This window comes from Pocillopora verrucosa, chromosome 8 (genome assembly GCF_036669915.1).
Source record: "Pocillopora verrucosa isolate sample1 chromosome 8, ASM3666991v2, whole genome shotgun sequence".
Taxonomy (NCBI): Eukaryota; Metazoa; Cnidaria; class Anthozoa; order Scleractinia; family Pocilloporidae; genus Pocillopora; species Pocillopora verrucosa.
In genome coordinates this window covers 17,761,908-17,777,472 of record NC_089319.1, presented here as the reverse complement: position 1 = coordinate 17,777,472, position 15,565 = coordinate 17,761,908, and the positions used below count along the sequence as shown (strand labels likewise).

Below are 15,565 nucleotides of genomic sequence, written 5' to 3'. Positions count from 1 at the left end.
CAAACATTGCACCATCGGTGGTGAATTGCTTTTCACTTGTATGTGGCGTCCTTCCAAGATATTTCTCTCGCAGGCTGACTGTGGCTTCATCTAAGGTTGCAAGGAAGTAACCTTTGTCTGGATCCAATATTGTCATTTCCTTGTGACAATGTAGGGTCGAAAAAGAGCAAAACATGATATTTGAAACCGTTAGGACTATACATATTCAATTTTGCATCACAAAGAACATCTTTTGTCCATTTGGACTGTGGTGTTATTTGGAGTGTGAAGAGAGTGTTTTGAACAACTTTGGGAGCATACAGTTGCATTTTATGTGAAAAATTTGTGTAACAATAATAATATTGTGATAAGTTTTCCAGGTTTTCATCTGTACATTCATTCATTTCTTTCTTTCTTTGTGACCTGAAGAATCTTCCAAATTCAACGGTGTCAGATATCAGAAATTGATTGCTAGGTCTTATGATTAAGACTGAAAGTACTCTGGATGAGTTATCAGTTTGGCCAGTACTTTAATCATAACAATATACTCGCCAAAACAGTGTCAATACAAACACACCACAGTGAACTGCATGTGAGATCTTGAATTGGCATCAGTGCACATGTACAGTAAGCCATACAGTTTGGCAAAGATTTTAGCTTGTTTCATCAGCTTAGTGACAGCTGGTTCTAAGTACCATCTGCTTATCAATGAAAGCTTGGCGTTACTAATGTCATGTACCATTTTGAGATGACTTGTTGTGTTCAGTCAATAAACCACCCGTTCAACGAAGATACCCCAAATTATTTGGACAGACAAGCAATATCTTTTAAAAAAGTGTATAGGCAAACCTATACATACATTCATGTGACCTTTTAAATTTGGTTTGAAAATCCCATAAGTAATTTCTCGTTCTCTTCTTAATTCAGGAAATTATCTTTATGTTTGTGTTATTTTATAATAAAGATTTAAAAGGAAACCCTGGTTACTATGTTTATGTCAGAGCAACGTTTATTACACACGCAAGATTGTTTTAAATCGACTGACCCAAATTTGTTTCATCTGTACCTATAGATTGTGTTCCATATTTTTATTTCCTTGAGGAAATGCAAATAACATATAGAAATAATTTTAATTAGAATCCTCTGTTACAATAACTGGGAACAATTTCTATGGTTTGAGAAGCGGTTTTTTCAAAGACTTTTCTTGAATAGAATTTGCCTCAGGTTACTCGATGTGTTGTGGTTCCATCCTTTTAATTGTATGCATTGAAATCTCCATTCTTCAATAAAACGCTTTTTGAAACGACTTTTCTTAGGCAACTTTCAGAACCTCTCTCGATTTTCTGTGTCATCCTTTGAAATGTTAATTTTTAAAAGATTCTTTTCCTCACAAATCTGTCGGTGCGGAAATACCTAAATAAATTTTTCTCTCAACCCACCTGTGACTTGTGTCAGCGTTTGTTTTGTTCCACTTCAATGAACGAAACTCTATTTTATGTTAGAAGCGTGGCAGTGTTAATTATAGCCTCTTGTTTTTAAGATAAATCTAGAACGACAAAAAAACGCTTTGTTGTGGTAGCAACCAATGCAAAGTTTACAATCATTGACATTGCAGTTTCGAAAAATGCAATTGGAGGGCGTTACATTCGACGAATCTCGAATTTCCTTACTTTCCAGTCACAAAAGTCTTAAAATTTTTTCTTGAAGGGGTTCCGACTCCTCAAACTATCGCCTATTCTTCCAACTACCCTTATAGATTTGAGCTCACAATTCCGTCAGTATAAAGGTTAATAAATGAACCTGTGGATTCTTGTTTATTTTAGATTTTGACAGCAACTCTCAAGAAGTCGCAGGCCACGTGACAAGCTCTGCAAGCCATTCTTTCGGTAAGTTTGTCCTCCACGTTAAAAAACAGTCACACGCTTACAAACATGGCCCACAAGTTTCAAGTTTGTGGTGCCAAAAAGTTGATCGAAAATTCACTCTGCATTCCACGAATAGCAGTGTTTGCACCAAGCAGTCGACTTCTTATTTGAAGAACGCTATATCGCTGGATATAACATGAAGAAAGTGTACACGTGCGAGCGAGAAATCGCGCGCGGAAAAGCTCATTATTGTTTATGGTGAAATAATCATGTCTTCTTTCTTTCAGTAGCTCAGAACAACTCTGTTACAGAGGTTGCCGGCTCATTATCCAAGCCACAATCGAGTAAGTATTATCTTGTTTTTAATGTTTAATTCTTATCCTGACCTCACTCTACCCCCCTCCCCCCCCCCCCCCACCCACGCGTCTGCTTTGTAGCTTGTAGCTTCTCTGTGCGTTGCGTGACATCACAAATTGGATACGCATTGATCCTTGTTAATTTTGTCGTTGACAAATACAACACACACGCTACATGGCAATCGGGAACTTAGCCACAAAATTACATGAATCTTCACGAGTCACATCGAACACATATGACTAACTGCGGTTAAATCATGCGACTGTTTATCTAAGTCCAAGGTTAGACCGGAACAAAAACAATGGGCAAGCTTCCAACCGGCAAAGATAAAAAAACCTTCACCTTAATTTACCACAAATGATTTCAGGTTTAAGCTTTTGGGTAAACGGAGAGATCTCAAGTCCTGCATCAAAATGTACGAACAAGCTCACGAAAATTTGACATGAGTTGAAGTCCACGAGCTCATGAAAGTCGCATGTTTACGTTATCCCGTGATAAGGAACATCTCACAGTGTGATAAAAACAAACAAAGCACGAAACATGCCGTGGCCTTTGATCATAGTGAACTTCGAGTGAATTTGTTTTGATAAAGTCAGTAACAATTGAAGACTTCCGCTGACACTAGTCCTTTTGGACAGGAAGACACCACTAGAGTAATCACGCCACACGTGGTCTAAGTTTGATAAATTTCTCATTTCAGCCCACACTCGTGGCTACTCTGTTGGCAGTTATGCAGCACAACACAACTCTGGTGCCAACGGCTTCTGTGCCTCTCGCCTGTGGCCTCCAAATGGATGTTACCCGCCATGTGTTCCATCCCTTAATGGATTTCCTCCACCGCGTCAACCCCCTCGCTCCTTGCCAGAACTTACCAGGAACAAAGACCTCCCTCCGGTGCCCCCTCTGATCAAATCTCCTGATCTTCCCTCCCCCAGCAGCCCCCCGGACAACTTCCCTAGGTCTTCACTGCAGACACTTTCTTTGGCGGCCAGTTTCTTAGAGAAAAGCAACCCTCTGTTTGATCAGGCATCGCAAACAAAGAAAGCATCTTCTGAGGAACGCACCAGCCGAGGTGCGCGTTATGAAGAGCCCTTCTCCGCTGGCAGCCACGGCGAGAACGGACCCTTACCTCCTGACGTAAAGAAACCTAGATTAGATACTTCGTTTGTCAGTCAAAAGAAGCCACCATCAAACGGGGTCCAACCCCCCATGAAGCCGACACCAGCTGAGTCTCAAGTGCCTTTTCCGGCAAACCTTTCCCCAAAATCGTGCGGGGATAGTGATTATGGAGAAGAACGGGTATCTCCATCACCCCCAACGTCCCCATACCCCAGGGGGTCCCCGTCGCAGAGAGGATGCGACTCTCCTGTAGCACGAAGAAGGAACAGCTCCAGTTCAACAGATTCTGGCACTGAGGACGCCAAAGATGGTGAGTTGATTTATCACAGAGGTTTCTATGTGACTGTGTTGAATGTTCTTCTTTACTCACCGCTATTTTTGTTCTCTCTCCATAAAAGGAAACCACAGCCGAAGTGACTCTTCCACAAAAAGTTCTACCTCAGGTTCGCCAGGTGCAAAACCCCGTGTTGGCCGAAGAAAACGTAAGTTATTCAAAATTTTCTCTTTTTTTTTCATTATATATTTTTTTTAAGGGTAAAAAAAAGTTAAAAACAACAAATTTAGTAATTTACCACTGTTGACACTTTGTAACATCTGTTTATAAAATTTCGAATATAGCAGAGGCGATCCTTTTGATTGGCTGAAAAAATGTTTTGTTCGTGCCTGTTCAAACACTCCTCTGACGTCAAACTGTATTTTGTTGGCTCAATTTCATTAAACCAACAAGAAATGTAGGCTTGTTTACATAGGAGAGTAGCAAATTAACGTTAAGTAAACTTGCAGGTTCTCTCAAAATTTGGCAAAGGTAGTGTTAATGTGCGTCATTTCAATAAAATTGTATTTTTATTTCAGAGACAAGATCTCTGCACCTGTGGGAATTTCTTAAAGAGTTACTGGAAAACAAGGATACATGTCCTCGCTACATTACATGGATCGAGCGCGAGGAGGGCATTTTCAGGCTTGTCAACTCAGGAGCCGTTGCTAAGCTGTGGGGTCAACGGAAGAACCGCAGGAACATGAATTATGAAAAGATGAGCCGTGCTTTGCGATATTATTACGAGAGGAAGATTCTAGAACGTGTCCCTGGACAGCGTTTGATCTACAAATTCGCTCCGGATACGATGAAAGAATGTAACTTCAGCTTTATGAAGAAGGACGGTTAAAAAAAAAAGTTTGAAACGTTTTTGTACAAGTAGTGTAGCTTTATCAATATGAATTTGTGATTTCTCAAACTTGTTTATTTGTTTGCGAATCTGTGACATCCCATCAGACCCCCGGAAAAATATTTGAGAGAAAGCGTTGAATGTACAGAAATCTCGTCAATGAATGATGTTGGTGAATCCTATCACTTTCCTCAAAGTTTAACTTAAAAATTCCTCAATTTTTCAATTTCAAACACAACCTGTACAAAAATACACAAACACGGTACAACCGTATTTTAGTCTTGTTTCAATTTGTAGCGTCATGTCGAGGCACTATCGTCTTTTAGGGGGAAGATCCAATCTGTTGGAGGGGATGTTACAGAAACGCGTATAACTTCCCAAAAAATTAATTATGAAGTGAAATTCAGTCGCTTTGTCGGCTTGCACCAGAGGATCTTAGCGACTGAGAGTTCATTTTCCTCTCCAATTTAAAGAATCAAACTAGGAACCTTTTATAAAGAAAACAAACTGATAGGTGAAGGTTAGCGGACATTTTCGTGTTAAAGGGCAAAATACAGCGCACCTCTGATGCGTTGTCTAAAATTTAAACACTTAAAAGTCCACCAGGACTGGAGAATCGACTATTTTTTGTCTCGTTGTGTTTGTAAAAGTTGTGCTTTTGTTGCAAACCTTCGTGTAAATAGAACTATTACAATAACTTACTACGTATTTGCATTTCACTCGGTACTACATTCGAATTCAGCATTTTGGAACAAAGTACAAAACTGTCCCGGAGGCGGTGGATTTCGAAGGGTAAAGATTTGGTTTCCTTTCATTTTTTGTGGCAATTTTTCCAGGTTTTTCACATTTATTAGTGAATTATAGCGAGAGAAAGTTTGTTATATAGTTAGTTGACTCGTTTGCTAATGTCAGTGTGCTAGCAGCTTTCATCGTTTTGGCAAAACGATAATAGATTGAGTTCAAAAAGGAACACGATCCATTTACGATTGGTTTGAGTACTTTAGACGAGCTTCATTACAGATGGGTCATTCATGGTCACCATTCATTAAAAGGACAAATAAACTAAGATATAATTTACTATTTTCATTCACGTTTAAAAACCATTTTCTCTTCGTATTTTGAATCTTTGAAAAAATTTCTGTGTTGTCTTCGACTGCATCACTAGGGAAACCGAATTGAATTTTAGGCAATACCGTAATGTGGCTCGTTTGAAGACGGTAAATGAAAGCTGACATCTTCGAGTAATCTCTCCCAATAACCGTTATTCGAGTTGTTGCGCGACGTAAAGTATAGTGTTGTGACAGACTCTTCGAAACAGGCCGTGATGGATTGATGTGTCAGAAGTGTCAGGTAGAAAATGGAGGAGATTCGAATGGTTTCGTGTGTATAAAATGACCATTTAATAATCGCAATATTTTAGTTTGATACAAGTAGATAAGCTTCATGCATGAGTTAAGAACACTGTAGCTTAAATCACTGTACAGTTACCACTGTTTCTTGTGAGTGATGGACAATTAGTTTTCACGATAAATAACAATTTAGCTTGATTAGATATTTTTTGTATGAAAAAGAAAGAAAAAACTGTTTGTAATAAACATTACATTATCAAAATGTTCTGTTGTCCTCATTCTTAAACCTTGGTCTCTAGTGTTACCCAATTTGCATATATATATTTTTTTTAGATACTAAATTTATTTTAAAAAAAAAGTGGAATAAAATTTCTTTGATTTATCAATATTAAGAATAAATTTATATAAACACCTGCTTTAAAGAGGAAATAATTCTATTTCCACCATTCCTTTCCTGTAAACTCTTGATAGTTGCAATAATTCTAAAAATGTTTATCTTTGCTTTCACATCATTACTATAGTGCATTGCACCAAAATAACAACTGTTTTGACTGCATAAAAAATATCACGATTAAAAGATCAGGTGGGGTAGGTAAAAAGGGATCTATTTCCTAACTTTCATAGCTGCAGTGAGGCAGCACTGGAAACTGACAGTCTGGCCTGCAGACATATCCTGAAAAACCTTGCTCAGCCTCTTTAATTACACCTTCACCAAACCCTTCACCTCTTAAGATCTTGTTTTAAATGCTCCTTCCATTTCATTCCCTTGTAGAACAGTTGAGATTATCTTGTGTCAATGCCCTATTAGAATAACTCTTGGCTTATTTTCTGCTAATTCCTTAACCATTTAACTCCCATGAGTGACCGAGACAGAACTTCTCCTTTCAATATCAATACAATATCAAGCAGATAAGTGATGAGAATAGAGAAAATATCAATTTGGGGATAATTAGTTGATTCAATGTTAAATTCTCTGAACTAACATCATAAGAATTGTATGGTTGATGTTAAGGAGAATTACAAATTTGAGCTGGGAGCTAAAGGGTTAAACCTCTTCTGGGTAATATACGAACAATGTAAGGAGAAATTAGCTGTTACTCCCAGTCCTCTATCCAATAATTTTTTACAGAAGAATAACTTCACATAGCAACTGCCCACAACATCACCATTTTCAAAAAGATTCAAACAGAAAGCTTTGATCATAGCTAAGCAAAGGAATTACATTCTGTTTAAAGGTGATTTCCAAATTCCTCGTGTATACTTTGGAATGAATGAGATCAAAAATAATCTGCAGCACTTGCCAAGCAAGTTAAAATAATACACAACATGTACATGCCTCTAATAATTTCTAGTCAATAAGGCTGCACCTAAAGTGCCTTCTATTTATTTAATATATTAAGACGTTTTCTTCTTTCTCTCTTCGTTGATTTGTTTTTATTTTATTGTTTTTTTTTATATTACAAACAGAGCTCTCAAGTTAATTTGCTGGTAGAGTGAAACACCACAGGCAGCACCTACCTTAGGAGTTAAGGGGGCATACTCTGAAAAAAGGAAGCAACCAAGATTTGCATTCCTTTATTTAGAGCAAGATTTCCACTGTGTTCGAAGCAAATACAAAGGGATCATTAATTTTATAACTACTTAACTAAGGCAGCAGTTTGCTGTTCAAAAATCAACAATTAAAATCAGAAACCTTAATTGCCTGAGAACTAATAGTTCTGGATTAGTTTGAGTAAGTCTCACCCATTGCATGACACTTGAGAGCCCTGCCTACAGTACTACCAGACCTAGCAAATATCCCAGACTAGACGTGTTTCTTCTTTTCTTCAAGAGAGTTAGCTGAGCCATTTGTTACAATTTCTCCATTTGCTTCAATTGGTTTTTGCTTCTTAAACTTCTTAGCAAAATAAGACTGAACATAGAAATTTGAAAAGAGGATAAGGAAAGAGATCATGTAACCAATCAAGGCATACTGCATCCACAGGGGGTAGTCACACTTGGCGCGAAGTGACACAACACCATGACACAGAAGAATACAGAACTGGATCTAAACACCAGAAAACAAGAACTGAAAATCAGTGAAAATATCAAAAATCTAATTAATAAATTATAGTCAGGGCTTTCGATAAAAGCTTAATACTGACAGTTTACCAACACCTGTAAGATGTACCTCTCATTACCATCTGTTTTGGAACTGGTCATTATTCATGTATAGGGAAAAGGAGATAAAAATAAGGGGGGGGGGGGGGGATTGATTGACAGATTGGCAAAAGGGGGGTGGCTAAATTTGTTTAGAAATTCTGGGGGTCATTAGTTTGAAGTATATTTAAGGGTGGTCCATTATCCAAGTTGGGTGTTACGCAAAGTAAGCAACTTATGGTTGTATGTGACATGAAGTTTAATAATTACTAGGCATATAAGGGGAGATACTGAAGGAGATGAGAGGGTCACCATAAATATTGAATAAAGAGGGAGGGGTCACTTGCTATTTGCATGGCCTGGAAGGAGGGGGGGGGGGGGAATTATAGAAATTTTGATCTTTCCAAAAGCATAATTATGATTCTACATGGATTACAACATGTTACAAAGGCCTGAATATCAGGCTTCTATTGCAAGACTCAACAGACAATGCTGCAAGATTGCATTCTTAGTTCAACTTAAAATGAGACAAAACAAAAACTCAACAAAATACAAGCTGATATTAACTATAGAAGGGTGTTACACAGTTGATAAATCACAACATCATGGTTAGTTATAAGAATGGTGGAAAAAAGACTCTCACCAATTGAAACTGTGTCAAATGCTTTTTCCACCAAAGGTATTTCCGCAGACTTGGAATAGCTGACATCCCATAGTATGTGTACATGAATACATGCACCAGAGAATTAATCATTGCACTAAGAAAGGCTGCATATTGGGGAAAAAACCAGAATAATTACTGTTTTTTTAAGGGCAACTGTGTAATCCCTCTTTATTTTTATAAAAAATAATGCAATATTTTGTTAAACCATTGGGAATATAAAGCTGCCTTGTCTTATCTTTTTTTTTTTTAAAGTGTAACTTGACAAGAATAACCCATCTCATATTTTGGCTTGTCTGATGCTAAAAAGGGGGATATCCAGTGTTGTTTCCTGATGATATTCCCAAATGGTCAAACCTTTCATTCGAAAGTTGATTCAAGATGGAAAACAATTTTCTTTTACTATAAAACTAGAGAAAACTTGTTTGTTCATGTAGTCACTTTAAAAAGTGTACATACTCCTGAATTTAGAAGTCTCCTGCAGTATGCTATTAGTAAACATTTTGTAACATGTGCTGTATAAACTATTTGAAGGACAATAAACAGAACAGCTTTTATTAATGGACAATTCATATGATAGCTGGGACAAAAACTATTTTCTCTTCGGAACAGATGATGTCTGCTAGGAAATAACCCAGCATATCATCAATGATGCCAAATGGCAGCTATTCTTATTGAAATTTTCCCAAAAATATTGTAATATTGTGTACCAAATCAACAGAACTGGCATGCCATAATGGTGAGAGCACTCACCTCTCACCACTGTGTCCCAGTTTTGATTTCCCTTGACCAAAGGTCCTTTTCTCAAAAGTACCCCTAACTAAACAAGCTCAAAGCCACACTTTAAAATCAAAATTTAAAGGATGGAGAAGCTGGTTCTGGCACCCTAGCCTGTTCATTTTGTTTCTTTAGCTTATATTTTTTCTTGTATAATTTTCAAAATTTTTGAAATTGCCACCTTGAATGAAAACAGAGCAGCTTTACTGGCTTATTAAGTTACCAGTACATTTGAGAAACAGGCCTCTGGTGCCACATGTGGGTTGAGTTTGTCATTTGTTCTCATCCTTGCTCAGAAGGTTTTTCTCTGGTTCCTCCAGTTTTCCTCTCTCTAAAGAACCAACATTTCAAATTCTAATTCAACCTGGAAACAGTGGACAAGAAGAGCCACCTTGTGGAATGTCCACTGATGAATTCCATTCATATTCCCCTCCCATTCTTACCAACACAATGAGATGCAACTTACACTGCCCACCAGCAACCCATTTGATTCCAATCCACCATAGACAAACCATTGTTGTGTGGTGGTACACATGAAGAAAAGATACTTGGTTGTTCTTCTTACGAAGGAGGAAAAACATCTGCCAAAAAAATAAACCACAATTAGCCCTGATCTGAAGAGTGTTGATGCAAAGACTGGCCAACAATATTAACAATATTTTGTTTGAACAGTAACAAATTTTTCAAATAAACTTAATAACAACATCTATTTTTTGTCTTTTAAAATCAGTGAAAACTGTCATTTTGAGTCTTTACAGAATGCCCCTTTTCAGAAAAAACTTAAAATTAAAGCAGAAAATATTGGCTTAAAAGAACGAAATTCTAGGAAATATTGACCCCTTCACAGCCTGCATGATCACGCAGTTTGTATAATGTGTGCCTACATGACATACTTATTATTTCCAAAGTTAGAGAGTTACAGTCAAATCTCTAGCACAAGTGATGTAATATAACATGGCCTCTAAAACTCAAAACAAGTTTAAACTCTAGTAGCATAGGCTTTAGGCAAACAATTATGAATAAAAATCAGCCATAATAATTTACAATGACATTTTGATGATATGATCATTATTTTCAAATTCTAAAAGTCAGATCACTGCAAGTTCTTTACATACATGAACTGAGAATGCATGTGAAAGTCTTGTTGCATGTGATTAAAAACTCTACAATGTGAAATGTAGAGAGTGTTAAAAAAGTACTCCATAGTTTTGAGTCAAAGTGTTCCGTTTGGGTTTCATTTTCTTGAATGAAGAGCATATAATAAATTGAGCATTCAAATTTCCCACAACATTTCTTAAGAATGGTAAATTTTTTGTCATGCACAATCCTACAAAGAGCCCTTAACCCTTTAATCCCTGAAAGTGACTAGAATCTAATTTCTCCTTTCAATATCACCCCAGAATCAAACATTAAGGTCATGAGAATAAAGGAAATGATAATCAACAGAAGAACCTCTTGATTATTAAATAAATTCTCCTTGCCAGCACATTAGGAAATGTAGAGAGAACAGTATGGGGAAGATGCATACTGATTTTAGGGTTTAAAAGGTTAAAGAGCATCAACTTACTGTATCAAAAAGCTCCACAATTTTGGAGAAGTAGAACCACCAAAGAACTGAGGCAATCTTCAAAGAAAAATGAATGAGTTAGTATTAACCCATAAGAAGTAACAAAGGGGAATTTAGTATCATCAACTGAGTTGATAACATAAATTGGCCACTATTAAGAGCTTCAAAGCTGATATTTTAAGTGTTAGCCCTTCATCAGAGCAAAGTGCTAAAGTGCTGACCAAGTGCTAGCACTCAAAATATCAGCTTTGAAACTCTTAACCCTTTAACTCTCAGAAGTGATTAACATGAAACTTCTCCCTTTAATATCCATACATAAATCAGCAAACAGGTAATGAGAATATTCAAACTCATCGGGTAGAAGCTGCTATCTTGATCTAGCACCAAGTTCTCATTACTACTTTACAAGGAAATGTGTAGCAGCTACAGGGGAGAATCAACAATCAGATGTTAGGAGTTGAAGGGTTAACAGTGACTAATCTATGCTATCAATTTATGTGATAATATCAAATTCCCTTGTAATACTTTCCCATTGACGCAGCACCACAGTTTCTTCAGAGACTCACCCCCTTTATTCAAGAAATAACATAGTTTGTCTTAAGAGTCTTCACTTCTGCCAAGTAGCCTATCTGGCCAGAGTTTATCCCAGTTTCTTTAGCATGAAGCAACTAAGAGTATTACCACTCCCCTCTTGGGATGGAATGTTTGTCTACCAAAAGCATTTTGTCAGCTTTCCCTGACAATTAACCTTTTAAATGCCAAGATCTGATTATCAATTCCCCACTCTAGCTGCAATACATTTCCTTGTAACTAAAAGTTAGTTATGAGGATTTTAGATCAAGATCTATCTGATAAGTTTGAGTATTCTCATTACCTGTTTGCTAGATAGTGGATGAATATTGTAGGGAGAAGTTACTTGTTTATCACTTCTGGGAGCTTAGGGGTTAACCTGTACCAATTTACAAGGTGGAGAGAGGAGCCAGCTACGTCTCCTAGGAGTCCCGCTCATTAACCATTAAGCCATAATTTTTCTGGCAAAAGTTAATTAAAATGTAAAGTTGCTTCTAAGTGGAGTTTGATTTTTTTTCTCCTCCTCTCTCCTTTGGTTAGTCTTTTCAATCTAGGGTGGAGTCTGCTTTAAATCATCACATTTTACACAAAAATTGGTAGAGGTGACCAATTGTTTGTTTCCAAAAAGAATCTGGAATAACATACCCTCATCTCCTTTGGCTTATAAGTCATTGAGAGCTCTTGACAGGAATAACTGTAACCAGCATCTGTAGTTGCAACCAAGACCTGCAGAAAAACGAATTGTATGAATTCAATATTGTTACTTTTAATTAAAAAAATTCCAAAATTTCAAAATGAGAATTATATACTAATTTTGTATACTTGTTCTATACCCTACAATGCTATCACTTGAATTTGTCTTTTTCCTTTTTTTCTGTAACAACATTACTGCAAGTAGGAATATATTCAAGATAAAATTATATGATTTCTGTGACATTAAAGTATGGTGCAACTAAGATTTAATTTGCCCTGTTACCTCAACAAAGATGTATAAATTCAGAAGTGTTAAAGCAGCATTGTATATTACTAAGCAGCTTGTGAGTTGAAAAGCCTCTCTGGACCTCATAATCTTTGGGAGCAGCCAAACAAGAAGCCAGTAAACTAAAACTGCTATAATGGGTGACCATATGGATGGTACAAAGAGCCATTTCTTAGTTCTTGGATCTGAAAAAATAGGATGAAAACCTGAAATAAGATGACAGAGTTTGCTTTGGGAGTCATCTGGTTACCTTGATAACCTTGCAAGTGATCATAAGGAGCTTCGGCCCTGAAAAGATTTGCAGCATGCATTCTATGATGTTGAGAATTGCATTAACACTTGCAGTCGGTAGGTGTCTACATGGTTACTTAAACCTGTTGATTATAAGTTAGAGGTTCACTTAACAATTAATACTTCACCTTGGTGCAAATTACAATAAAGAAGTACAATAAATATTGGATTGGAATCCCTTAGTGCAATCTCATTATGTAGGCCTGAGTCTTCGATTGATTGGCTGACCTTTCTAAATTTATGGGATCCAATCTCGACCCCAAAATGCACTGGTATGTGCTGAAGAAAAGTTAATGTGGAATCAGTCCAAATGTGGTAGAGTATACCTGAGGGAAATTTTTAATCTCTGCCATACCTTCTTGGGTAGCGTATACTTTAAGGTTACTTTTAATCTCTTCTATACCCTCTTGGGTAGTGTATACCTGAGGGTTATTTTTAATCTCCTCCATACCCTCTTGGGTATTGTATACCTGGGGGTTATTTTTAATCTCTTCTATACCCTCTTGGGTAGTATATATCTGAGGATTTTTTTTAATCTCCTCCATATGCTCTTAGGTATTGTATACCTGAGGGTTAATTTTAATCCCTTCTTTACCCTCTTGGGTAGTGTATACCTGAGGGTTATTTTTTATCGCTTTTATACCCTCTTGGGTAGAGTATACCTGAAGGTTATTTTTAATCGCTTTTATACCCTCTTGGGTAGTGTATACCTGAGGGTTATTTTTAATCGCTTTTATACCCTCTTGGGTAATGTATACCTGAGAGTTATTTTTTATCGCTTCTTTACCCTCTTGGGTAGTGTATACCTGAGGGTTATTTTTAATCGCTTTTATACCCTCTTGGGTAGTGTATACCTGAGGGTTATTTTCAATCTCTTCTAGACCCTCTTGGGTAGTGTATAGCTGAGGGTTATTTTTAATCCCTTCTTTACCCTCTTGGGTAGTGTATACCTGAGGGTTATTTTCAATCGCTTTTATACCCTCTTGGGTAGTGTATACCTGAGAGTTATTTTTTATCGCTTCTTTACCCTCTTGGGTAGTGTATACCTGAGGGTTATTTTTAATCGCTTTTATACCCTCTTGGGTAGTGTATACCTGAGGGTTATTTTCAATCTCTTCTAGACCCTCTTGGGTAGTGTATAGCTGAGGGTTATTTTTAATCCCTTCTTTACCCTCTTGGGTAATGTATACCTGAGGGTTATTTTTAATCGCTTTTATACCCTCTTGGGTAGTGTATACCTGAGGGTTATTTTTAATCCCTTCTTTACCCTCTTGGGTAGTGTATACCTGAGGGTTATTATTAGTCGCTTTTATACCCTCTTGGGTAGTGTATACCTGAGGGTTATTTTCAATCTCTTCTAGACCCTCTTGGGTAGTGTATACCTGAGGGTTATTTTTAATCGCTTTTATACCCTCTTGGGTAGTGTATACCCGAGGGTTATTTTCAATCTCTTCTAAACCCTCTTGGGTAGTGTATACCTGAGGGTAATTTTTTAATCTCTTCTATACCCTCTTGAGTAGTGTATACCTGAGGGTTATTTTTAATCTCTTCTATACCCTCTTGGGTAGTGTATACCTGAGGGTTATTTTTAATCTCCTCCATACCCTCTTGAAAGTGTATACCTGAGGGTTATTTTTAATTGCTTTTGTACCCTCTTGGATAGTGTATACCTGAGGGTAATTTTTAATCTCTTCTATACCCTCTTGGGTAGTGTATACCTGAGGGTTATTTTTAATCACTTTAACCCTCTTGGGTAGTGTATACCTGAGGGGAATTTTTAATCTCTTCTATACGCTCTTGGGTAGTGTATACCTGAGGGATATTTGTTTATAATCAAGCCAAAAAAATTAAATAAATATGAACTGGCTTCAGCAGAAAATCTGCAAGAATCATTTCAAAAATAACATTAGGCACTTGAAGAATTACTGTAACTTAACTTACCGCTAATAGCATCGACCCTTGCATAAAATTCTTGCAGCTCCGTGACCAAGTGAGAGAGCGTGTTTGCAAGCCTAGGATCGGCAGTAAAATCAGTTCTTGAAAAAAAGCGGTCTCATGAATGAAACAACTGGGTAGAGAATGCAGTGGGTGAAAAGAAAAAAAAAAAAAAAAAAAGAAAAAAAAGTCAAAGGTTTGGTTTGTTAATTACTAGATGTAACATCGCACTCTTTATTTACACGCGGACTGTTTAAACAAACAAATGCAGCCCTTTTTTGTCTCAACACTAAGCCCAAAACAAACTCTAATTATTACTGACCTGTAGATGGAATTCATTATGGCTGAAAGAGATCAAATCCGAGCAAGATGAATTTGGTTTTCTTTTTTTTCCGTTCGGGGACAGAGTCTGAAAGCAGCGACATAAATGCAAAATGAAATCGTGTTGGTTGAACTGGAATAAAGTACGCACCGAAACACAAAAAAAAAAAATTGCCCCGCTAGAAATGATTTCATGATATGTAAGTTGTCATACACGTGCCGCTCGAGGGCATCCAAAGTTCATTCAAGCAAGTAAAAAATAGGACCGTTCAACTTCGTTAACTCTGATGTGAACTAGAATCTAAAAGAATGCAAACAAGAGCCCACCAGCTACAAATTCCAAGGTGTTATGCGTTGTGAAATCCCAGAGTCACGACTGCTTGCAGCCAAATTTGGTGCAAAATCTCGGCAGGAATTCGAACTTCCGGGGAGACATTGGAAGCCAGTCCATTTGATCAAGCGGGCCTGGAGGGCTTCTCGTGAATCTGTCGCG

At 37.2% G+C, this 15,565-nt stretch overlaps 2 protein-coding genes across 11 annotated transcripts in view; one reads left to right on the top strand and one right to left on the bottom strand.

Moving 5' to 3' along the window:
- Nucleotides 1-6,094, top strand: part of LOC131795479 (uncharacterized) — a 39,695-nt gene extending 33,601 nt beyond the window's left edge. For 9 of the 10 annotated variants that reach the window (XM_066170582.1, XM_066170578.1, XM_059113061.2 and 6 more), the window contains 5 exons: nucleotides 1,803-1,865; nucleotides 2,132-2,188; nucleotides 2,902-3,630; nucleotides 3,719-3,802; nucleotides 4,173-6,094. In XM_066170582.1, coding sequence (XP_066026679.1) covers nucleotides 1,803-1,865; nucleotides 2,132-2,188; nucleotides 2,902-3,630; nucleotides 3,719-3,802; nucleotides 4,173-4,483 — 1,244 coding nt within the window. In that variant the 3' untranslated portion in view covers nucleotides 4,484-6,094. The remainder of the gene's footprint in view (nucleotides 1-1,802; nucleotides 1,866-2,131; nucleotides 2,189-2,901; nucleotides 3,631-3,718; nucleotides 3,803-4,172) is intronic. The other variant, XM_066170579.1, reaches the window with a different exon arrangement.
- On the bottom strand, nucleotides 5,860-15,560 carry LOC131795477 (very long chain fatty acid elongase 4). Its single transcript, XM_059113059.2, has 9 exons — nucleotides 15,400-15,560; nucleotides 15,074-15,160; nucleotides 14,758-14,828; nucleotides 12,523-12,710; nucleotides 12,192-12,272; nucleotides 10,977-11,033; nucleotides 9,876-9,990; nucleotides 8,615-8,739; nucleotides 5,860-7,879 (listed from the first exon to the last, which is right to left on the bottom strand). The coding sequence occupies exons 2-9, from the start codon at nucleotides 15,088-15,090 to the stop codon at nucleotides 7,637-7,639; spliced, it is 897 nt and encodes a 298-aa protein (XP_058969042.1). The 5' UTR covers nucleotides 15,091-15,160; nucleotides 15,400-15,560; the 3' UTR covers nucleotides 5,860-7,636.
- Nucleotides 15,561-15,565: the final 5 nt, after the last annotated feature.

Bases quoted from the DNA above. Each gene is read 5' to 3' on its own strand.
- LOC131795477 (XM_059113059.2), bottom strand. The intron at 11,034-12,191 runs GTATGTTATTCC...TTTTCTTTGAAG, and splicing joins ATAAGCCAAAGGAGATGAGG to ATTGCCTCAGTTCTTTGGTG. The intron at 9,991-10,976 runs GTAAGTTGATGC...TTTTTTTGGCAG, and splicing joins TTGTGGAGCTTTTTGATACA to ATGTTTTTCCTCCTTCGTAA.